This window comes from Gavia stellata, chromosome 9 (genome assembly GCF_030936135.1).
Source record: "Gavia stellata isolate bGavSte3 chromosome 9, bGavSte3.hap2, whole genome shotgun sequence".
Classification (NCBI taxonomy): Eukaryota; Metazoa; Chordata; class Aves; order Gaviiformes; family Gaviidae; genus Gavia; species Gavia stellata.
In genome coordinates this window covers 23,608,321-23,634,069 of record NC_082602.1, presented here as the reverse complement: position 1 = coordinate 23,634,069, position 25,749 = coordinate 23,608,321, and the positions used below count along the sequence as shown (strand labels likewise).

The following is a 25,749-nucleotide window of genomic DNA, read 5'->3' as shown; positions in this document are numbered from 1 at the left end:
ACCCTCTTTCTAACCTGAACTCTCAGCTCTGAAGCATTAGAGAGTTTCTGCTTTCATTCCACTGATTTAGTGAAATCAGTTGTGAAACATTCCACGGATGTGGAAAAAAGGCAGAAAGCGAAGATTTCTGGCAAAACAGAACACCTATGGATCTCACATTTGCTATGTGTTTTTCTAGTTCTTACTTTACAGTAGTGTGAACAACAATATGAAATAGGGCATTTTTTATTTTATTTCCCTTAATTATCTCATCTGATGACTTTTCATTTTGTTCCTGATCTGGATTCATTTGTTTGAAGTGTCTGCATTAAAAAACAAAGAAGTTTTAACATGTGTACTGGAAAAAGGAACACTGCTTCAGAGTACACTGAATTCAGCAGAGTAAACAAAAAGTATATAAACATTGCTTTAAAATGTGCAACAGAGGAGTGAAAGTGAAAGAAGCAATGAGACACTAACGTATATTCAGGAGTTAGAGTTGGGGTTTTTTCTCCAGCACATTAACTTCAAAAAACCCAAACACACCACTGCTGAAATCTGTAATACTCTAGTCTTAGAAATGTTAAAAGCTTACTGTCTTGACAAAGAGAAATAAAGTTGTTCCGTTTCTCCAATAGCACCACAATAATTTCAGACTAAACTGCAGTCTGTAATTAATAAGCAAGTTTATCAATTGTGTGGTAAAGAACTTCTACTCTGAAATTTAACACTGGCAATTTCTGTCTCATATAAAGAAGCAAATGGGAAGTGCAAGAACGCTGTACATTAACTATTGTAGCTATAACTACAGCTATCAACTACTTAATTTTTTTTAAATCACAAACACTTGGAGGAGTTTCAGAAACGAGTTAAAAGGCCAGCATGAAAATGAAAATTAAAACCAGTACCACAGACTACATATTATAATAAGTGATCCAGCACTGGCTCACTGATTACCTCTCCTCCATCCCCCATCTGCCCTCTATTCTAAAAAGAGGAGGGCATACCCTCTCATCTATCCACCTCTGAACAGCAAGACGAGAACAGAATACTGTTATAAGCCAGAGGCTGCTGGCACGGCACAGGAGAGCAATCTGCAGACAGACCGAGGCAAAAAAACCAAAGAAAACTCAGTGAGAGAGTCGAAAGCAGCCCCGAGTGCAGGAGCTGGCATCTCTTCCGAGAGGAAAGGTGTAGACGAGGACGTAGCGCATCTCTCGATGTAAGACGAGGCTAGTATGTCCTTCCCGACACGCCCGCTCCCTGTGTTTCTCCCTCACAGACTCCTTCAAGCCTCCACAGCTCCGCTGAGCTTCCGGCAACGGCTCACTCAGCAGCTCCACCGGGCCGCCGAGCCCGAACCCCAGGGCTGCACCTGACACAAAACCTTCCACCGAGAAAAAACAAACCCGTCTCTTTTCACCCACCCAGCATGGAGCCCGGAAGGAGCCCGACGACCCCCACCAGCCGCTGCTGCTGCGGCGGCCGCACCTCAGAGTCCCCTCCACCGAAAACGCCGACTCCCTCCCGCCCGCCCGAAGCAGCCCCCGAAAGCACTTGGCACCCGCCGCCGCTGCGCAAGCGCTCCAGCCCCGCCCTACGCCCTACTGGGCACGCATGCGCCCTGAGGCCTGCCCCTTCACCCACGGGCTGGTCGCGCACGCGCAGAAACATCCCGCCGTCCTATTGGCCGGCAGCTTATTGCACGCTTAGGAGCGGCTCCCCAGTTCACCGGCCGCTAGCCGCCGCGCATGCGCTCTCGGCGCTCCCCGGCCCGGCTCCAGAGGAGCAGGCGCAATTCCCCCCCTCCCGACAAGCGGCCCGGCTGCCGCGCAGGCGCAGTCGAGACCCTTTCGGGAACGTTCTGTCTCGCAACAACCTTCCTCTGCAAGGGAAATCCTGTCAGGGTACGGGCCGCCCGCAGCCCCGGTCCTCCCCGCCCCGCCTCGCCGGCGCACGGGCCTTTCCCTGTTACCGACTCTTGCTGCAGTCCGCGCCCTTCTCCGCACAGCCCACCCCCTCTCCGACAGCCGACTGCCCGGCCCCCCGCAGTCGGGCCGCGACTTTCCCCCCCTCCCCGCCCCGACCCGGTCTCTTTTTCTTTTTCCCTCCCCCGAGCTCTGCCGCCTCCCGCTAAGAGAGCGCCCCGAGCCGGCCTCGGAGGCCGTCCTGCCCGGGGCTCCCTGCGTACGCGGGGACATGCGGCTTTGAGGAGGGAGTCTCACGCCAACCTCAAGCGTCTTCTCTGGAGCGGCGGACATGGGCCTTCCGCGGAGGGGGGGATTTCCCCTCGCCCCTCTCCTCCCTGCCCGGGTCCTACTGAGATCGGCGGGCGCTGACGGTGCCCAGGATCTAGCGGGATCGGACCCGTCTAGGTTAGAGTGGGGCAGGTGATGGTCCTTCCCTTGCTGAGGTGCCGGCCTCGCCTCTTGCAGCTGCCTGGAGTTTCTTCTCGTTGAGACGAGTTCTAGCTGTGGGAGCACAAGGACTGCTCCAAGCCACAGGAAAGGGACGGAAGGGACTGCCAGGAGGATCATCCCTGCAGTGCTGCTGCTAGAGTTAGAGAGAAACCTACTGCCTCTCCTCTCTTTCTTTTGATCTCCTGGAGAGGAGAGGTGAGTTGTTGTCTTTCCCTCTTGTCGTACTGTAGCAGTGGAGAAAACAGGCTAGCTTGCAAGCTGCAGAACTTGTTCAGGATGGCTTCAAGGCCCAGCTGACTGCTTGGTTTATTTTACTTGAGAGTCAGCCCTGTGAAAAGGCCCACTGATGGAGAAAGAGATTAGCACCGTGTTAACTGCGCGGTTCTCTCTCCTTTGCTGCAGTGCCCACTTTCACCGCTGTCTCCTGCTCTGCCTGCTCCTGCTTTCAGCATGGTAAAGAAGAATACTATCCCCGATGGGTAAGTATCCCTCACACTAAGCAAGAGGCAGGAGCGGGCACAGTCCTGCCCACAGAGAAGGGGCGCTGACTGCCCCAGGCGTTTTCTTGCCACAAGCATCGTCACCATCTACAGCCAGGTAAGGTAGGTATCTTCTCCAAGATAGGAACAATCCAGCCCTTCATCCCCCAGGTGAGTATAATGCTCCAACCCGCCTGTGAACACTTCATCAGCCAAATACAGTCCCTTCTTCTTAACCTTCTTATCCCCAGGTGTATACTTACTGGGGAAATGGGAGAGTAGTCCATCCTTCTGACTTCAGATGTTTGCTACCAGGAGTGGGGGAAGAGCTGATAAGATGGGAGCAGGTGGTTGCATGCATGTGATGAAGGAATATTTTCATGGCTTCAGGTCCAGAAACATCCTGCGTTTTTGTTTTTAACAAGAGGACAACAAAAATGTTTTATCAGCAAAAATAATGAGAATAAAAAACCCCAGGCTTTCTTATGACTTGATTGGGAGTGCATAGGGAGACCCCAGAATGATCTAATTTAAAATAGATATAGTTCTATTCTCTAGCTCTACTGAAAAAAAAAAAAGAGGAAGTCCAAGTTTAAAAGTTTAGCCCATGTGTTACTGCTGACATCAGTACAAATTTCTGGGATAGGAGGGTGTGCTGAGGTATAAAGGCATACTGTAATGGGACAATAACTTGCAGTTTATACATTATTTGAGGAAAGGTTGACATTATCCTGGTTTCAGGGGAAGTGTTAAATAAGTTTCTTAAGAAAATTCTTAGGAGGAGCAATAAAATACAAAAAGCATGATTTCCTGCAAAATATGTTGGCCTAAAAGCAATAAATAGAAACAAAAGATGAACAGAATTTTAAAAATAACTTCAAGAAACTTTAAAGATTTTTTTCACAGCTGACAAACTCAGGGATTAAAATTAGAATAAAATTTAAGCTATTTTAAGCGTGTCTTTCTCTGAAAGTTTCTATGAAATGTCAGTTAAAAGTTGGACAAAATTGAGCTAAAGTGGGTTAGGTTTGCAAGCAGTAATGCAGAAAGCCTGAGAGAATAGCTGGCCTCCTTGTTTTCTCCATGCATGGAAATTATTACTAAAACTTTGAGAATCGGGTGGTCATTGCTTTCTTCTTTTTCCCTCTTGCATTTGAATTGGAGCAGTTTTCAGGCTGCGTGCATTTTTTCGCTTCAAGTAAGGAAGCAGTAGATTGTACTTTTGCTTCTATGATTGGAAACTAATACCTGTGTATCTTTCAAGGAGCAGAACATCTGCTGTGGAGTAATTGGTTTTAAAGTTAGTGTTAGCACCTAATAAAGCTCATAGTACTGAAGTGTTTTCAGTTCCTCCAGATGCTTACTTTTTGATACTATTAAAAATCAGGCTAGATCCACAGTATTGGGGTTTGGGCAGTAAAGGAGTTTAAGGAATTGTTACTCTCCCAATCTCATGCAGCAGTATATTGATGTCATCCTTGTGCTAGCGCAGCACATAGTAGTTCTTCACTGTGACTGCTTAGAAAAGCAGTGAACCATGGAAGAGGACTTAAGGAAATCTAATTTTAGCCTAGATGATCCTGCACGTGCGATTTATTGGCCCCAGAAATAGTTGTTGGCAGAAGTGAGATTGTGGTACATTATAGTGCAGGGTCCAGTTCAGACGGTAGTGTGCTACCAAGTACAACCTCCATCATATCACAGTATTGTAGTAGCAATAAATCTAACAGTAACTGTTTTGTTTTTAATGATACTGCAAGAGAAACACTGTAGTAGATAAATAAAAGAAAGTCACACTACATACAGACATCTTTTAAGATTGTCCTTCTGTTATTGCCTCAATTCTTTATACAGTAGTTTAGTAGTTTTAATCCAAATTCCATTATGCTAGGTAAAGCAATACAATAAACTTGAGGTTTCAGTTAAGTTATAAGTAGCTATGAATAGTGCAACTAAACAAGAAATGGTGATTTTTTTTTTTAACTGGTCAGCTAATTACTATCACCTTTTACAATACTGCGTCTGCAGTATAAAGTCGCCTTGATGTAAGGGTTGTGCTGTAGCATTGCGCAGCCTTGCTAGGTATCAGCACTTTGAGTGTACTCAGCACCTAGAGTAATACTAAAGTGGTATTAATTGCCAGTGTTGCCGCTGGATCTGCACTGCCAGTCTTGTACCTGGTTCTTGGCCCACTCTTGTGCCCCTGTCACTCAGCCCTAACACTCAGTGTTTGATCTGATGCTATTTGCACAGTCTTTGCTCCAGCAGTGAGAGGAGCAGGTGGACTGGAAGTAAGGCTTCCTGTATTCCTTCATAGCAAAAAATGTTTCTCCCTTTTCCCAGTAATGTCTTGGAGCAGAGCCAAGGTGTACAGTGTCCATTGCAGTCTCAATCCTAGAAAGTAGTGCTGGAGAAGTAATTTTGTAACAAAGTGAGACATCAGTATAAGAGAGGGATTCAAGTGACCCCTTGCACTGCAGCTTCCACCATGTAGTCAAGTTCTGGTTCTTCACAGTGTCTGAAATGCTGTTGTCCTTCAGTAGTTGTATACTGTAATATTTTAGTGGAGAACCAGGTAGTAAAAGGAGTTCAAGTTACATAACAAACAGTCATAAAATACTATGATGTTTTTACAGATTTACACATGTTTGTGTATCAGCATCCAAAGTCCTACTATGGGTATAATTTCATAAACTGAGATTGAGTTCTGAAAAGCATGTGCAGAAATGTCACCTTCTTGCATGTTTCCCTTAAATGGTATAAAAAAATACCAGGAATGGGATCTTATTATTATAAGGACAAAGCTGAATTATTTCTGCCTGTGCACCATAAACATACTTGTTTAACTGAATTGTTTCTGTGCAGACTTAAAAGCGTCAGCATTTTCATTTAGACAGGAATGTTGAAGTCTATGGCATAACTGATTGTGTATGTCCAACGGTGGATGGGAGAGAAGGGTTACTGTAAGGTGAGAGTTTATTTGTAAAGTAAAAGTGCTTCATGCCATCAGCAACAGAACGTTTGCATTTGAAAATGTGGGATGGAGAGAGATTACTTCTTGTAATAACCTGAGTAATGATAACATTGATATAAGACTTGAAGGCCCATATTTTGTGTTACAATACACCACCACAAGTACAAAGCTATGCAATTACTTACTGACATGATAAGGAAACTTTTCTCCCATGTTTTACATCCACACTGTTTTTTTACAAGCTATGACTTATTTGTATCCCACTTGCAGGGGTTGAAGAAGATCAAAGTGAGAAATCTATGTAGTAACAGATGATTAAGAGCTACATTCCCTCCCTTCCGCTTTGGACGTGTTCAGTATGTGTTCTGTCTTGACAGTGTGTCACGGTCTTTGTAGGGCTATCTTTTCTTCAACAGAATAGTATTGAATCTGGTGTCCATAGAGGTATGGAAGCCACTTGGAAAATAGAGCTGTGTGTATACCATGTAGTACTAGTAGCTAAAAGAAGAAGAGTTTGCAAGTAGTAGTTTCTAAATGATCTTGCTACAGCTGACAGTATTTCAGACTTGAGTTTCTCTACAGTTACAATAATTACACTTTTTGAGTGTTTTGAAATTCACTTTCCTAGGTAAGCTCTAAACTTATAACTGCTTCATAATCATAGGTGTTCATGAGGAGCTCCAGAATTGTAGAAACCCTTGAATTGTTAAGCATAGCTTCATATATTGCTCTCTGAACTTACTTCTTCACCCACTGTAGCTTTTGAGTAATGTACACCTATTTACACTGTTTTACTAACACTGATTTTTAACTATTGATGAAAATAATTCTGACTTGATGCCTTGAGTTCAGTACTAGTTTCTCTTACTCTGGAATACTGGAACATGTTATTGCTGAACTGAATGTTACATGTGAAAATGTAAGATAAGACAGCTTACTTCCTTTTATACTTAAGGTTTTTTTCCTGTTAAAAATACTATAATTACTCTGTAGAGGTATTATAGTATAGAGATTTTATTTTTTTTAATCATATGCTAATGTAAATATCAGTTTCATAGGGAATCTAAAGTAGGTTTAGGCTTCAGAAAAGACCAACGAGTTCTAACTGTTTTGCCATAAAATTCTTGTAGGGTATTTGTTGACGGTTTGCTGTGCTCTATATTTTTGTGTAACTCTGTCATTGAGATCTACCAAACTAAAGACATGAAACTTTCAAATTATTTCCAATCCAGTGTTTCCATTGTTTTGTACCTATGAATTATTTAGTAACTTTCTTGTCTATCTTGCTGTTAAAAACATATGTAGTAGCTTTATATGAAACATAATATTTTTCTTTAAAAAATCACAGAAGGTATCCATCTGTTTAAATGATTGAGTATGAATTACATACCACTGCGTATTTTATGTGCTTCAGTTAAAACTTTTAATAGAGCCAGGTGTGGAACACACAGTTTTGTCATATTTTAGTTTAACATTTCTGTTACGGGGATATAGTAGCTATAATTTCCAGTATAATTTTCTAAGTTTTAGAATTGATTCATAGTAAGATTTACTTCAACAACTACAAATTATGCTAATATCAAATGAATAAAGTTTTCTTAACTAGATTTCAAAATTGTGTTGAATAATTACAGATATTACTGGTATTTATAATCTGTACTGTGTTTTGCAGTTCATTGATATGTAGTTTTGTATGTTTAAAAACTTATATAAACATCTTTGCTATCACATTTATTTTTTGTTTTTTTAATAGCAAGATATATGCAAAATATAGCTATTATAATGTTCTTTGCGTGGATTATTATCTTGGCATTCAACATACCTTTGAGCTTAATTAAAGAGAATTCAGAACGAATACTGAATTTTGCCTTACTCAAATTTACTTTAAGCTTGTCTTTATCATGGGCATTTCTATAATGTCTTCTGTTATCCCAGTTGAAGCTGGAGGCTGCAGTGCAGGCCCTGTTGATGATCCTCAGTTGATTGGTCTTGGAGCTGATTGGGTTTAAAAAGTGTTTATCTAAGTTTGTTGTTGTTAGTTTGTTTTCTTTTGTCCTCAGACAGAGGCCATTTCACTGGTTGCTGCTCGATTCTTGGGTTAATCTAGATCACATATCTTGTAAACTTTTACTAGGGTGCATGAAGCTAGTTTCTTTTCTGTTGTTTTACTGAATATCTCTGAAATTTTTAGATTAAAGAAAGACAATAAAACATGCTTGCTTTTCATTTAAATTAAAATGGATAAGCAGAGTAATACATTTTCCTGTAAACTGGACTTAGAAACCTCTAACAGATTAGCTAACTAGAGTCTGTAGTATCAATAATAATTGTATTTATTTATTTAACTGGAAGCCATTCAAGCATCACAGAAATTTCAGAGGGAAAGGAGAATGATTTTTAGTTAGATTTTAACACTTTTTCTCAAGCAAGAAGTGATTCTTTTGTTTAGAACAGCAAGCAAAATTCTGCCTGTGTTTTAAGATAATTGATGGTAGTTGGGGAATGATGAAGACAAAACATGATAGAGAAGTGGGAACTACGAAAGCTAAATAGTTAAATAATTGGTTAATTTATATGTTTTGTTGACATTCAGGTCTTGATCTGCATGTAGCCTATGGATTGTTTACGTGTTTGAAAACTTAGAAAAATAAAGCTGTAATTGAAAATGTATCATGTGTGAGCAATATGTCGCTTTTTATTTAAGTGCTGTTCTTTCTTAAGTACTTAATTTCAATCTGCTGGTTTTAATTTGAGGTAATTTTTAGTTCTGCAACAGTGTGCTGAAATTTCCTTTTTAAATATCATTTTAAAGGTAACATGGAACACATACCCTTTATATTTTCTGATAAAGAGTGCCTTCTGCTCATTTTCTACCATAGAGCTGTCAGCAGCTTTTGAGTTTCTTGCTGATTTTGCAAGTTTTTTTCTGGGAGGATTTAAACAGCTTTAAAAACAGGAGAAGAAAACCCCAAGTTTATTAAGGTCTGACAACAAACTGTGTAATCCTGGTGCATTGTTCTGTCAATCCCTTAATCTGAAAAAAGTTCAGAATTTTTACAGTCTTTGTTACATTGCTAATTAAAGAAGATAAGATTTTTAAGCCTTTTTTTTTATTTCTTATTGGCTCATAATTGCTTGTATTTATGATAATCATGGTAGATTTCCACTCTCAGTTTTCCAAGAGAGAGCAGGTTAAAAAATCTGAATTTCTAATTTTATCTTTTAAATTGTCTTACTATGGTCTGTTGTGGTTGGGATGGTTTTTTTACTTCTGCCTTCCTTCAAAATGTTTCTAAACATGTATATGTGAACATGACCGGCTATCAGATTAAATCCTACTTTGGTAAAGCATTTTGTACATTTTATTGGTAGAGGTAACACCAAAGAGTAATTGAACTAGGTTGAAGAAAAAATACTGTATTCTTGTTTGGTTTATTTCTATGACAGCATTTGTGGCACTAGTTTCTATATCTCTAGGTGCAGCCCATTTTCTAATTCTATTTGGAAGTTCAAGAGCAGAAGCAGGAAGAGTATTTCCTTGTTTTAAATAAAGACATGCCATTTCCAGAGTTACTAAATTAGCAACAGGCAGGAGCTGGTATTAAACCTGACTTTGTCCTTAATTTTAACAGTAGTTCAGATTAAATACACATCTAAATACAATTCACAGCATTTAGCATCTCTCTAAGATGAAGTGAGTGAGATAAAATTGAACTATGCACAGGGTGGATTTCACAGTTTTTCTGTAGATTTTGTTTCTCTTTTTTTTAACTAAGCACTTCTTGCAACTAAGATATTTCATTACGTTGTTGTTTTTGTTAGCTTCAGTAACATTTTCAGCCCATTTACACTGTTTATGATCTTCATTGATTCATACACAATTTATCTATCTTAAACTAGGATAAATGGAACATAGTCTCAGGTTTTTGTTTTCATATTTTACAGCTAGTTTACAACTACCAGACTCCGAAGTTTAAAAGCTTGAAAATTCACTTGGGAAGACTTCTCAAGTTAGAACACTTTTCTTCTATAATATACAATATATAATTTTTTTGAGCCATGCTTTTCAAACTACGGTGATTGAGAATGTACTCTTTTTCCCTGTATGGAACTATCCTAAGCTAAGGGAATATATGAAGTAGGAGGCTGGTTTTGTTCCCTCGTTGCAATTATGAGGTACAAAGTTCCTGCAATAATTTAGCATTTAGTAAAAGGTTTTACTGCAAACACCTCTTAGTGATTTAATCTCTAGCTTGCACTTACACCTTCTCACCTTGTATCTGTCTTCTGTGTGACAGCTGTTTGCAACAGCCTTCCTGATGATGAGTTATTATTACTCTTCTGTTATTTCATTTATTATCCATTAAACTAAGCATCTGTATGTCTACATTGTGAGCCTCAATCTGTTCTTTAGCTCATGATGAAGACAAAAAAGATAAGTTAGTGCTAAAGATGTTGATTTAGTGGATTGTTACCCGATTTGTTAGTATCAATTATACTTCCGGTCACTATGCTATAAGTGTTTCCTTTGTTACTTCCAAGCATCTATGAATGGTTATGTTATTTATATACTATGACAAGTATAATTATGGATATTTCATTGAGAGTTTTGCTAGCCAACATCTAGTTTTTGTTATGGTCTCATATGGGAATTGTGAACAAAGGAAAATACTCAGTGGTTAGAATATTTTAAAATAGAGTATTCAGTTTATTTCATAAATGATGTGGTTTTATGGAAGTCAGAAAGGAATCTAGAAGCTGTTGGATGCTCACTTTAAAGGGAGATTAATTTAAACATTAGTTAAGAAAATTGTAAGTGAATGGGCACCAGCGTTAAAGAATCTCATGAAAATGTTTTGTATTTTAATAGTTGAGGTACAAGCTGAAAATGCAAAAAGGCCATGTAGATTCTAAGTCATCCAGCTGCATCTTCTGAGGTCGTAGAGATAATCTGTCCTCACATGAGGAAAAGAAATAAAAGTCCTAAATTTTGTAAGTTACCTCTTTGAAGGTAAAATTGATCTGCTGACTAACTTGTTTTCCTCTTCAGATAAAGTTTTTCATACTTTTTTAAAAAAATGAAATCTCTGAAATGTGATACATCAAGAGTTTTTTCAGTACAATGTAGAATTTGTGAGTACCAGTTCTTTGTGGTTTTGGAATTACTAGTATTTTGAGTGTTGTAACAAATCTTCGTATTAGTAGGTGATTTTTGCTAAGTTTTGCTGTCATGGAATATTCTCTGTATTTTCCAAAGTACCAAGAGAAAGTGCAGTCAAGAATGTTTCTTTGAAAAAGAAGCATTTACAAAGTAAACAAATTTGCAAAATCTCGAAGCTTTGTATTTTTAATAAAAGTAAACTTTGCACTTCATTGTCAATTAAATGACTGATGCGAGCATATGACCGCTTTTTAAAGGTGTTTGATTCAGCCAAGATGAAAAATTTCCACCAACTATAATACAAGAATACTTTTTTACCTCTTGAACCTTACCCATCTGCTTTGCTTTATATTGGTGCTACTTTGTAAATGCTGTCCTACCATTTTGAGGGGAGGAATTTTTTGGAAGTTGAAGAAGGAAGTGTTTTCGAATGTCCTGATGATACCTTGAAACCAATTCATGGAATAATTGCAGATTTTGGGACATAATTCTACTGTAGGATAAAAGCAGTTGTGCACATTATCTCTAAGAAGTATTTTCTTTGTGGTAAAGCTCTACCGAGAATAAAGATGAGTTTCATTATGGCTCCTGACTTTAGACTTGCAAACAATAAAAATGTCTTTATTTAAGCTGTGTAGTGTGCTAAATAAGCTTCTGCCCTGATCAGTGCTGTAGCAATATTCTGTTGATATTCTTCCAGCATCTTTTAGGCAACTCCCTGTTTCTTTTATCCCAAAATAATGCTACTCTATTAATTTTATTCAAATATATAATAATTTTTTATAGTTATTCTAAAAAGATCTTAGTTTCTTCATGAAACAGGCAGATTACAAATGGAAGATGGATTTTAAAAAATATTTTACTTACATGTCAGGATTTAATTGGTCATTTTTTCAAACTCGTGCTCATCAGTTACGATTTATTGCTTATGTGGTCAAGGAATTTTAGGAACTATTGGATCCTGCTGTTTGGAAGTCTAAATCTTAATATATTATGCTAGTAGCTGCATGGCCCGTCATAGGAAAAAAGATAACTATCATATCCTTTCTGCTTGGAGAAGTTTGAAATCACTTATATTCAAACTCTGTAAAATATGGGACCAGATTTGTCTGATACTTGTAAGATACTTCACATAATTTGAAACGACTGTTATTATAATTTTAAAGGAGCATAATTTTTATGTGCTTTCTTTTACCAAAGTTTTACTCATAAGAGGAAATATCTCCTTTTTTTGTTTGTTTTAGAAGTTTTACATGAAGCTACGGTGTCTTCTGTTGAATCATTTAATTTGAAAATATTTTTTTTAAATGTTTGTTTCATTACAGATGGCGGAGTTTGACACCAGTTGGACAGCCTATACCAGGAACTAGATTTATTGCATTCAAAGTACCTTTAAAAGGGGTATGTATAAAAAGTAACTACAGATTGGCTCTATTAGATACAGTGCAAAAGTAATGAAGAATAGCATGAATATTCATGCAAACTTCAGGAAAGTTTTATGAAAAAATAATTTATTCAGATCCAGTCATCTACTAGTGGCTTTTTTACATAATATTCTCTATTTTTTCTCTTTATTTTGAAATTTGTATTTGGTGTTACTCTTTTTATTTATCTTTTAAAAATCATAAAATCTCTAACTAATCAGCATGATTCATTTGATCACTATTAAGTGGCCTAAAGTCATTATCTTATTTAACATCTTTTCATGACTGTTATAAGAAAATCATATGGAAGGGGTTATGATATGAATAACAGTCTAAGCAATGTAAGCCAAAATATAATTTTACAGAAATCAAGCACTGATTAAAGAATACCAGCCACTGCAGTACTTTTAAAATTATAGGTTCAGATTACCAATTTCGTAAGCAAAAAGCTTCAGTGATCCGGAGGAATGCAGTGTATTTAAAAAATAAGTCTTCATATGTTTATTTTATTAATGTGTTTGTACTTCCTTTAGATTCTTACTAACATGGACTGCCATCTTAATCTATTAAATACACTGCGTCTGATCTTGTAGTTCTTTGTGACAATAGAAAATGTGGAGGCTGTCTTTTTTAGACTCTTCAGTTCACTGGTGGATTGAGGCATAGGGCAAATAGGGCAAATTTGCCCTTCTGTATAAATTAAGACAAGCTCTGTACAAATTAACTCTTAGAAGTCCTCGCTTCAGATACACAGAAAATAAAAAGTTTCTAAGCTCTTTGAAAGTTCAGTGGCTAGACATGACCTTAGCAGTTAAGAGTAAATACTCTGTCTAAGCTGTAGTCTACAGATTGCACTCTAGTACTCATATACAAAAAATTTGGTTCTTTGGGTATATTAGTGCCCATTACGTTTTCAGTCACCATTCAGTTTACTTTTATCAGCAGTGACTAAAGTGGAATGCTTGCGGGGTTTGCTTTGCTGCCTGCAGCTGCTTTTACAGCTTTAGTATGATGGTTTTGTTCCTTTGACACCAAAGATCTCATACTTGACACTGGTCATGTTCTCCATGGTACTGATGGATAGTACAATAGCCGTTGTGTCTTTCTACCGAAGACAGCCAGTGGACAGATCTAGCAGCGAATATAAAATTCAGTAGATTTATAATTAGCTTCTTTGCTACTGAGGTATTTGAGAGAGGATTTTTTGCATCATCAGCTCCTGTAATTCCACTTGATCCAGCACCAGTTTATTGCATAGATGCAGTATTCTCGGCAGGATTTGTTCAGTGCATATATTTGCAGTTCCCTGTCCCTCTCACTCGAGATTTCAGAGGAAGATACTTCGTTGCTAACTTTACTCTTCCTCTGTAGCTCCTGTGATAGTCTGGAAGGAGCTCCATCAGAGATCATACAAAGGGCAGACATTTTCAGAGAACATTTATAGCAATGTATCACAAGTAGGCATTCTATTTCAATGTGTTGCTCACTTCCAGTCCTACTGATCTCACTGGGGCATAGATCCCTGTTCTGTGAAGCTGTCTTTGAACTTGGCTAGATACAAAGTCTGGTACCCAAGAAAACAAAATCTGTTACATTTTTGTCCCTGCAGTTTGTTCAGTCTCAACTATGCAAGATACAGAAATGACAAGTTTGCTAGAGACTATGTCCTTGAAGCTCATGGAGTTTGTGGCAGAATACACGTAAAATGCTTAACTGGCTAAACAGTGATGTCTTTGCAAAGAAGGTGGAGATCAGTAAATCTGTCTGGAAACACTGAAGACCTGATTGGTCATAGTCTTGTCAGAAGTCCTATTATTAGATTGGTGGAATAGACCTCTTAAATAGGCAGCAGTTTCCTTCTTTGCTACCTATTAGGAAACTGATGATTGGTGATTTCACCCAAAGGGAGAAAACATTTTTACTATTTCAAGACTCAAAGGATTATTGTTTTAGCAGAAGACGTGCTGCTAGTAAAGGCTTTAAGGTCATGGGTTTACTTGGAAGGATTTTCTGTCCTTCCTTTCAGATCATCACTGTAATGCTAACAGTAACATTGTAGTGTAGTAAGGACTGGGCAAGTTCTTTCCCATGCCATAGAAGGATTTTAGAATCGATACAGATTTCTCTCATTCTCAGTCCAATTAAACACCTAAACTACTGAATACTCAGCAGGAGTTTTTCAGAAATTCAGAAGTCTTGCAAAACATAGTCTTTCGTAACACGTTTAACTATTTACTCAATCAAGCAATATGTTTAGAGGTACCTTATTTTTGTAAATCGTATTCCACCTCAGTTTGTGTGTCTTCACATAGTAAAAGAAAAAATTCTTTCATGTTCTACCATAGACCTTTTGCAGATTCACTGTTGTCACCTCAAAGTTAGTAAGTTCAGTTTCAGATTTTACTAAAAGTCACTGCTGAATAGCGGTGAGATAACTGACTCTTGTTCATTTTGTTTGAACCTCAACAACCTCCACTGTTTTTTCAGCAGTGCACCAGTATCTGAAATACATAGGACTGAATACTTCTATATGCTTTCTACCTTACTCTTTCTAGCTCAAGCTTCCTAATCACATACCAGCTTTGATAGGACTGTCCTGTTGTTTATTCTTTAATTTGGTTTCCTGTCTGTTTCCAGACTCGAGATAAATGCTTGCTAGCTTTTTAGATTATAATCTGTACAGTCAAAAGAAGGAATGATTAGTTACCCTATAGCATCTGTGGTTCTAAGAGGCATGTGGTCTGTGGCTGCCTTCCTTTCCATTAGTTCTGAGTCCAGTCTGCTCGAATTTCTTGTTGACAAAGGAACTGAGAGGTGGTTGAGGCTGCTGCATCTTTTGCCAATGTGTTTATTGGTTGTGGCTGAGCCTGTGTCTCAAAAGGCTCTCACAATGGACAAGAGCACTATTCAGAGAAAATCCAGTCTTGCGTATAAGGCATTTTCGTACCTAGAGTGAAGAACATATTTCAAAAAACACAGCTACAATAGGGTGAGTAAACATTTTCCCACTGTTTCTGTCAAATGAAATTAATTATTCATTACCCACCAACATGCAGCTTTCTTAGTCACCGTATTTTAGTCTTATGTAATATTTCCCAGTGCTAAATGATATGCAAGTACATGCTGCCAAGAGATGAAGCAGGGATAAAAATGTCTGCACATTTGTGGGGAGAAAGTTAAAACCTTTAGAAGAAATGAACTCTTGTATCACAACTTCTAATGTTTTATGTGAAATACAGTTAATTTTGTGTTATTGTGCAGAGCAAAGTATGTTTGGGGGAAAGAGGATTGTGGTGGTTTACTTTTTGCTGATCTTTAGTTACTTAAAAATCAGTGTATATATATGCTGCATTTTGCAGGATTTTTGTGTCTATCAAAGTGCTTGTTTTAATAATGTTTGTTAACAATGTACAAGTGGAAATTCTTACACATTTTCTTGCATTTTTATTGAACAGGAATACACAACAAATTCTTGCTTTCTTTTTATTTGGTTCCTTTTCATTTTTAATCCGTATAATACATGGATATGGTTCTGATACTGTAAACATTCCCTTTTGAATACTGATGTTTCCTAGTCCTAATTAAACCATCTGAATATTACAAATGTTGTGTTATTAGAACTTAAAAAGAAAATCTTTCTTTTCCATTTTCATTGTAGGCAATTAACCAGAGACTTACCCCAACCCAGAAATTTACACCAAAAGACTTAATTGCTGCAATGAAAGCCCTAAATGTGGAGCTTGGTTTAATTATCGATTTAACGTATACCACACGATACTATGAAGTTAAGGTAATGTAAGCATAATAACAAAATAAATTAGTTACTGCAACCTTTGTTTTAAAGTGTTTATGCATTTGCTTACCTTGACTTGGAATAGGCAAGTGAGCCATCTGGACTTATTTTGTGTCTCCAGTAGAAACGAAATGCTTTATCACGAGGAAATAACTCCTTCTCACAGCTAGTTGCATTTGTGGCTTCTTTGTATTATGGTAACTCAGAGTAATGGATACAGACTTCAGTGCCAGGCACTGCAGAAAAGATGCAGAAGACTTAGAGTCTGTACGCTGAAGACATTCTCATTTATTCCTAGGATCTTTTTTTACTGATCTTTAGTGGAATCCACTAAGAAAGTGTACATTTTTAAACTACTTTAGTAACTTGTAATTTTTTACCAGTATGGTCCAAACAATTGTGATTAATCAGCCTCCTATTGAAAAGGAGAATAAATAGCAGTGTTATAACTGAATGTTAATCTTTGAATATACACGGGCTGTAAGCATTAAGGGGGTGAATATGTGAGTATATATGATTGTGGATGGGAGGGACAAATATTACTAATTGTAAAATGGGTTAGAATGGAATTACAAGATTCTGGTCTTTTTAATCTTTAATATTTTAGTTAATGTGCTGCCTTATTAGCAGGGATAAATAAGCCTTCTGTAGAAACTGTTCTTTGTTTGAGATCAGGTCTTTAAAGTGGAAATGTAAATGGTAGTTTCTGAGAGTGTATCTCTATATAATTGAGTCAACATTGGTTTCAGTTGCTAGTCAGGATTTGAACTACTGTTTTACATTGGTATTATGTTAGATACTGCTTAAGGTTTTTCATTGATGCAAGACTTCAATAATTTTTACCATTTTTTTTCTTTGTTGCTAGGATTTACCTAAAAGTGTGCAGTATAAGAAACTTTATACTGTTGGACTTGAAGTCCCTGATAATGCTACTATCCTACAGTTCAAAAAATGGGTCAGAAAATTCCTATGGGAAAATGCAGGAAATGGTAAATATCAGCATCTTACGGTGTAAAAAGCCAAAAATTTTATTTCAGTGCTAACTGTATCATTTATTAATTTCAACAGATATTTAAGACACCAGGGATCTCAGACTTTCCGTAGCACTTTCCACTTTAGTACCATAATAAGATATATTATGTGAAGCTCTACATACCTTTTTTCATTCAAAACATGTGTTTTTCAAAAATGACTAGTAACTTAAATGCCCTTCCTAATAGTATTATACTTATATTTGCATGATGTGTCAAAGCAACTGCAACAAGGCTTTCATCTATCTGACCCAAGTTGTCTACCATCAGCTTGATGTTGTAGCTGCCAGCCCTTTATGGATGTTCTAAATAGCACAGGGTTTCTCTGATGGCACTAGGCACTGATACATGTGAGCAGCTTAAGTCTGTTTAGTCTGACATAGCAGTTTTTTTATTTATGAGTCCATTATGCCCCTCATATCCTAGCAATTCTTAAAAATCGTATTACAGACACAGTGTCAATGTTTCCACGCAATGTCTTCTGCTGCTGTTTTAGTGTTTATGCAATAGTACAGTTCTTGCTGAGATGGTATAAGGCAGGTTTTGCAGAAATAAATTTGTGTGTATTTTGCCACAGCCTGTTCGCAGCTTTTACCCTCTCACTTTTTTTACTAGTGATTCTTTGTAGGCAGATTTTAACTCTTTGTGCAATATTGGAGGACCATTCTTTCAAGCTTTTTCATGCTATTTTCTGTGGAAAAGTAGAGATATTAACTGCCTAAGCACATACAGTTTTTGCTGCAGAGAATAACCGTGGTTTTGCTGTGGATGGTCAACTCTGCTTTGTGAAAGAGCTCTGACGTAAATCTCAGGTATGAAAGCCTGAATTAGAAGTGCTGTGAAAATTAAAAGGTGTGAGAAGAAGCCTTTGTCCTTGCTCAGGAAGTTAGTGTGTAAGTTCTTTGGCTTAGGGAAATTACTTGGAAATTATTAGTTTTCTTCTGGTTTTGATCTAGTGATTTTTCATGTGACAAAAAATAGTCTGTATTTGAATCTAATTATTTCTGATTCTCAGAATTGAGAGAATCAATTCCTAATTTGTTACTGAAGCTTCATTCTGCAGAGTTAATCTCAGTCTTCACAGGTTTGGAAGTAGTGATGTAACTGCTGCTAGAGATCCAGCATGAAGAGGACAAAGTCTGGATGTGTCTGGTTTTTTTACAGGCATGACAGTATAATTTTGTAAATAGCAATCATGATTTGTCATTACTTTGCTACAAAAGTACAGCTTTTTTTTTTGTCTTGCACTGATTTTTTAGTAATTCCACTTTCCGAACTATTAAAGACTGTGTTTTCCTTTTTGATAGAGAAACTCATTGGCGTTCACTGTACTAATGGAATAAATAGAACTGGCTACCTTATATGTAGGTAAGGGTTGTATAAAAACAGAAATAATTGTTCACAAAAGATAGTGTCCTTATATTAATCTGTAATCCCTTTGGGACAATAATCTAATCATCTTTTTCTTCAGATATCTCATAGATGTTGAAGGCTGGGATCCAGAGGCAGCAATCCAAGGTATTTATACAGTTTGAACTAAGGCACGTGTTGGGTTGTAATTCACAGTTACTACAATTGTATTCACAAATACTACAATACTATTTTAGTATCCTTAAGAGTTATTTCATGTATTGCCTTCCATAGAAGATTTTCTCTGACCATTGAATCTATTCCAGGCAAGGCTTGAGCATTAGCAAATTGACAGCATAGTAAGAGTATGTTTCAGCTGCTTAAAATATTTTTTTTTCCTTTTGCTTTGAAGGGTTTTCACTCATAGGTTGCTACCACTACTAGTGTCAGTTGTTTAAAAAAATAAAAATGCTGCAATATCACCAGCTTGCTGAAGTATTTAGTATCAAGTTAAATTGTTTCAAATTCAGCCTCTCATGATGAACAGAAACTTGCCTCTCCCATTTCTGTGGCTTAGTTTGAGTCATTAGACTTGCATCTTTTTTTCTTTAGCTTTTGGTGATGCTAGAGGTCATCGCATGGATGGTCTTGTGTATCTCACAGATCTCAGAACACAACCAATGAGAAGGTAAACAACAGCTTTTAGTTGTATGGTTAAGATTTTCCAGCATGTCTGCTGGTATTTTGAAAAGTTCCCTTCCAGACATAAGCCAAAATTAACGCCCTCTTAAACCTTTAGAATGCAACTACACATACATTGTAAGACTTCTGATATGAGTAACATGAAGTGCAGTGTACTTCCTTCATTCATCTTTTGAGTTTATATGGGTCAAAAGATTTTTTTAATCTGACAACTACTATTGAACATTGGCGTGGTTTTATCATACTATGACAAGTGTATTGAGTCTGTATTCTCTCATTATAAGCTGAAAGGAGATACTGCAAAGATTTCTTTATAAGCTCTATGATCTGCCTGCTGTTGTTGGCATGGTAGAACCAGATACTTCAAAAAAAAATTACAACAGTTTTAGGAATAAAAAAGTATGGGGAAGTGGAAGATTGTTCTCAACTCCTCTGTTCATAGTAGTTGTATCCCTCGTGTGTAAGAATTTTATGCCTATCATATTCTCTTTGCTTTCCCTACAGCCCTTCCCCAAATAAATTTACAAGATCAATATCTGCTAAGTTACAAATGTCAGTAAATTTAATTTAACATACAAAAATTTCTGTCAGTCTAAACTGAAGAATTTTATATGTTTTTTTCTCTCTCAATGGTATGTTTTTAAAAAGGAAACTTATGTGAGATGTTTTTATTATTCTTAGTAACCTTGGAATGGATGTATGGGATTCAAATGAAGATATTATTCCCCCACCACATGCAATGGAAGGAGCTGTAGAGCGGTTCCCAAATGAAGATTTTCAGGGGTAATAGGCTGAAACATCGAATTAAAAGACAAAAAAAACACACTGTGGGAAAGATAATTGTTTCTTATTGAAAATACTATAGATACTCTAATTTAAAAGGTATTTTATGAATATAGCCTACTCATGCAAAATATATTTACAGAATTTGATGAAACAGTGAAAAGATAAGGGAAAGAAAGGGAATGTGTGCTATTAGAAGTCCGTAAGTAATTAGTTTACTTGGAAAAAATGTAGTTTTACTTTGCCTGTCCTTCTTTCTTATTCTACAGTAATCTGTGATTATTTTTAATTAATTTGGGATCACTGGTTCTGACTGTTTAACAAGCGCTATAGAATTACAATTGAATGTTTGTCACAGCTTCTACTATGATACTGAAAGTTTTACAATCTTACTTACAGTTTGGATTCTTAGTAGCTTTGGTACTTATATATTTGCATGTCTTTCATATCAATTCTTAGTTAAAATAACTTGTTTTCATTAATGTCTTGTAGCACTTATAAGTATGCTGTTCTATTTAAGACTAAAACTTCTTTACAGGTCTGGGAAAAGATTAAGAATTTATGATGACCACTCTCATGATTTGCAAGGACAGATACAGTTGAGAGATTTTGATTTCATTAACAAGGGACCTGGACAAAGACGAAGACCATTTAGTGACCATCAGACTCAGGATGATTTAAGAGCACCAGTACAGATGAGAAATTGGGACTACAATAGGGGACCAGGACAGAGGCGAAGACCCTTTCCTGATCACCAGTTTTATGATGATTATCAAGAAGACATGCAGCTGAAGGACCTAGACTTCAGTAACAAGGGACCTGGACAAAGGTTGAGACCTTTTCATGGACACCAGTTTCATGATGATTTACAGGCAGAGAGACAATCGAGGGACATTGAGTTTAACAGCGGCCGTGGACAAAGGCAGAGATCTTTTCCTGACCATCCATCTCACAGTGATTTGCAAGAAGAGAGGCAGTCAAAGGATTATGATTTTGGTAGCAGGGGCCGTGGCCAGAGACGAAGACCATTCCATGACCACCAATCTCATGATGAATTTCAGACTCAGATGCAGTTGAAAGAGTTAGAGTGTGTCAACAAAGGCCCTGGCCAAAGACTGAGATCTTTCCATGACTATCAGTCACATGATGACTTACAGCCACAGATGCAATTGGGGGATTTTGAATTCGTTAATAGGGGTCGTGGGCAGAGGTTGAGACCTTTTAATGATCACCAGCCTCGCAATGACTTAAAAACAGAGATGCAACTAAAAGATTATGATAATAAAGGTCCTGGACAAAGGCGTAGACCTTTTCATGACCATCAGCCTTATGATGACTTACAGGAACAGACTCAGTTAAAAGATTTTGATTATGTTAATAAAGGGCATGGACAAAGGCCAAGACCTTTTCATGATCATCCAGGTCACGATGATTTGCCACATGAATGGTGTGCAGACAGGTAAAGCATCCTTGAGCCGTAAGAGCAGAATTAGAGAATCAAAGTGTAAACCTCAGCACTTTTAAATTAAATTTCAAATTAATTAAGTTTTTAAAATAAATTAATTTAAAATCAATTAATCATCCCTTTAAAATCATATATAAATTATCAGTTAATTAACTCTTTTTTTGACTTATGGATGGGTTTGATTGTACGCTGGAGTGTTGCAGCTTTGAAAGCTGATGTTTCCTAAATTAGAAGGTTGTGCTTCTTTATATTAAAGCTTATTGTGCTTCCTTTACCTTTTTAGAGTGAGCTTTAAACAAAACTCTTTGTCACACTTTGTTTTGTATAGAAACTTACATTTAAAAAGCAATCCTCAAGACAGAAGATGATATGAAATTTTATTTATGTCCTCAGCCAGAGATAAACAGTAATGCTGTAAGAAAGTTTGACTTGCATTTGTTTATTCCATGAGTTAATAATTTGTTAGAAATCCCTTTGCTTCTGAACATGCATCATATTTTCCCAAATACATATATCACTTATTAGTAAACCTATTGGATTCTGACATAGTATTTCAAAATATTTTTAATATTTCAGAACATATTTCAGATATTTGTTGGGCTAGTAAAATTCAATGTAACCTCTTCCATTGTAGAGCTGAAACAGAGGATATCATTACAGTGAAGCATACCATTTTGAAATGTTAGTACAATTGAGATAGTTTTTATTAAACTTTAAAGTAAATTTTAATTTAAAGTAAAAATATTTTTATCTCATTTGATAAATGCATATTTTTCAAAAGCTTACAACCATTTGTACTCTTCTTAACATGCGATTCTTTTGGTTATTTGCAGAAGTCAATCTTTTTCTTCCCATGAAAATGTACCAGAACCTCATTTCTCCTCGTCTCCCTCACTTCACAGAGATTATGGGTCTGATAATAATGAGTTTAACAGAAGTTATAGGTAAATATCAGATTTCATACGTTGTTTTCTGACTTACCTTTGTACTGTTACTCCCCCAGTTTCCCAGCTAAAAAAAAAATAAATTAACAGCACAGTGTAAGAATTGATGTTAATGTTTATGCTTAAACGCAGTTTAAACCATTGAATCTCAACACTGAGCAAATAATGTGACTAATTTGTGGTCCATCTATTTTGAGTTTGAGTGTGATTATGAAATGGTTTGAGAGTCCTTGACATAAGTCATTGACATGACAAGCACAGTTCAAGCTAACGTACTACAAAATGGGAAAAGCTGTTGTCAGTAAGCAAAAAAGCAAATTACAGATGCTATATTTAACTCCTAACTGCTGTCTACAACAAGTTAATGAATTTTACTGTGAGGGGTGGTCAGACACTGAAACAGGTTGCCCAGAGCAGCTGTGAAATCCCCATCTTTTCAGCTAACTTGGAATTCAGCTAGACATGGCCATGCACAAACTCACCTAATTAGACCTTCTTTGAGCCGGTGGCCCTATGTACTTCTAGAGATCCTTTCCAGTCTAAATTAATCTATGATTCAGTGAGGGAGAAGATTTTAAAATTACAAAGATTGTTCTGCAGTGGCTTTATACACCACTTACTTTACGAAGTAAGGTACTTGAGAGTAAAGAGAATCCAAACCAAAAAGTGTATATATTGTATATGCATTTTTTAGATCCTTCTATGTGTCTTTTGTAGGAGAGTGATTCTTCTATTGCAGAAGAACTAATAATTAAAATATTTGGAAACATAAACCCAAAGTATATTATTGCCTGTTCAGACTATGTACTAGAGAGCTACTATTACATATTATTCACAGAAATGAGAACATGGGCTTGGGAATAAAAATGGCCCCCAGGTAAAGAAACCCTCAGTAAACAGGAATTTTTAATTAGAAACAGCATTTGAAACCAAGCGTCTTCTAGTAGAATGAATTACTATAAAAAGCTGTAATTTTAATCACTAGAATTGAAAAACTAATATAAACAAGTTTGCAACATCCAGTAGAGAGGATTTTAATTCTAGGGGGTAAAAATGAGAATGAGGGTCTGAATTGTTCTTTCAAGGTTACACGAGTTTAATTTCTAATGGTGGCCGCCAACAATAAATCAACTGTTTTATTTCTAAGGGTTTCACTGTTTATATTTGTTGTTCTTACAGTAATCGACCTAATTGTCCTGAAGACAATAGGAAAATGCATCCCTCAGATGAATTTAATAGAGCAAAAAACAGATTTGCACCATATTCTTCACGAACAGTGCATCCATCTTCATCTGTACACCAAGAAGATAGTTCAATAGACTATGAAAGAAAACCTTTTCAAGGTGAAACTACCAGAGAGATGGAACAAAGTAAAAGATTACCAGTTGTAACAGTTGATTACAATTATGGTCTGCCATTGGATTATGGACCTGAAGAGGAAGAGAGAACACATTATGATTTACCTCCAAGAGACCGCTACAACTGGAACTGAATAAAAAGGACAATGTTTGCTCAGCTTAGAGTTACTTTTACCCATTTTACTTTGTACGTGGACCAATTTTTTTTTTTTTCCAAAAAATTAGGAAAAAGCAAATTTCAGTAGTAGAGAACAGGTCTCTATTGTAAGATTCACTTCTACTGATGTTTGGTTCTTTAAATTTATTGGGGTGTATTTGTTAAGTGTAGTTGGAGACAAGGTCTCAGTACACATGGAATTAAAGTAGTTCTTCCTTTTAGTGAAAATGGAACCCTGTACCTTAAAACAACCAACTTTCTGAGTGACTGTAGTTGTGTCTTTTGTTTTACATTTCTTGAAAATGTATGTAAGTTCTGGATGCAAAAGTCATAATAAAATATTGCACTATCAGGTAGATTAGCATTGAGATTATAGAAAAAATACTATGAAACAAATAAAGCAGTTATGTCCACTTCATCCTTTAATTTGAAAATAGCAGTTTGAATTATTGCTAGCAATCTCTGCAGCATTGCAGTTTCATTTCAGGTATTCTGTACCATCAACTGAACTGACCTAGCTGCACTATTTTTCATAGCAGAATTTTTCCCAGATTGCTAAGAACATGGAAGCAAATGGAGTTTGAATACTCTAAATGTAAAACTTGCTTTTCAGTAATCTGAGTATCCCATCCCGATTGTGTATTTTTTTGCTGATCCCATAGGTTATGTATGTTTCAGAATAGCCCAGTGCAGGTAAATTTCACAATTTTCTCAGCAACACATCCAAATGAGGTAGCTCATGTATCATCAGCTTACCGGTCTCAACTGGCCAAGATCACCAGTGCCTATATTAGTTACACCTCCCTGTCTGTCAGTCATATCTGTCTTAGTCTCCAGTTCTATTTTCTACTAGTTTCTTTTTACAGCACAGCAGAGTAATATAATCAGAATAGAAGAATAACCTCTTCAGGTAAGTTATTTTTAAGAGTCATGTATTGGACGGTCTCCTCTGAACTGCCACTTCAGTGGGTCTCAAGAAGGAGGTGCAACAAATGATAACTAAATTCATACCAGCAGCTGTACAGTAGCACCAACAGCTCCTACTGTGGATAAACAAATCTTAGTTCATAGGATGGAAAACAGTATTAATGTAATACTTGGGTAAATTAAAAAATTTACATTTTTCATTATTACATTTTCATAAATCACTATTTTTAAAAGGCATCAGTGAATAAGGATAAAGCTAGACCATGATATTAAAATAAACAATTAAAATGAATGCTAGATACTTAAGTCATGCAGTTAAGACACTGCTTCAAAAGCGGCATAGCTTAAAGCATAAAGCAAGAGGGTGTAGGTATACACTAGAAAACTGCAAAAAAGAAAAAAAAAGTGTTCATAGCCAGAACCCACAGAGTTTTTTTGCCTTTTAACTAGCAGCATAAACCCCAGATTTCTGAATTCATGGTTCTATAGCTACTAAATAAGGACTAGATTTGAAAAGTGTGGAACATCTGGCAACTCCGGTTGTTTTGTAACACATGCAAATAGTTCCCAAAATCAAAGGATTCTGTGGATATAAATTCAAACTGCAAATGCTTCATTGCCTTTGCAGCTGGTAGAACAACTTTGGCTTTGTTCATCGTAGAGAGTAAATAGTTTTCTCATTTTCACAGCAGCTAGTCAATTGTATTTCCCATTAAATCTCTGATTGTGAACCTCATTCATGTGGTCTCAGGAATGAAGCTCTCATATATAAACCGGTTGTGGAACTGAGCACTAGATGTTA

The 25,749-nt window shown here is 36.8% G+C and overlaps 1 protein-coding gene across 1 annotated transcript; it reads left to right on the top strand.

The window, feature by feature from the left end:
* The first annotated feature begins 1,411 nt into the window (after positions 1-1,411).
* On the top strand, positions 1,412-24,406 carry LOC104260811 (uncharacterized). Its single transcript, XM_059821336.1, has 12 exons — positions 1,412-2,035; positions 2,802-2,878; positions 12,339-12,414; positions 16,096-16,227; positions 17,096-17,219; positions 18,521-18,629; positions 18,733-18,779; positions 19,224-19,299; positions 19,995-20,096; positions 20,635-21,555; positions 22,395-22,505; positions 23,685-24,406. The coding sequence occupies exons 1-12, from the start codon at positions 1,412-1,414 to the stop codon at positions 23,995-23,997; spliced, it is 2,712 nt and encodes a 903-aa protein (XP_059677319.1). The 3' UTR covers positions 23,998-24,406.
* The last annotated feature ends 1,343 nt before the right edge of the window (positions 24,407-25,749 follow it).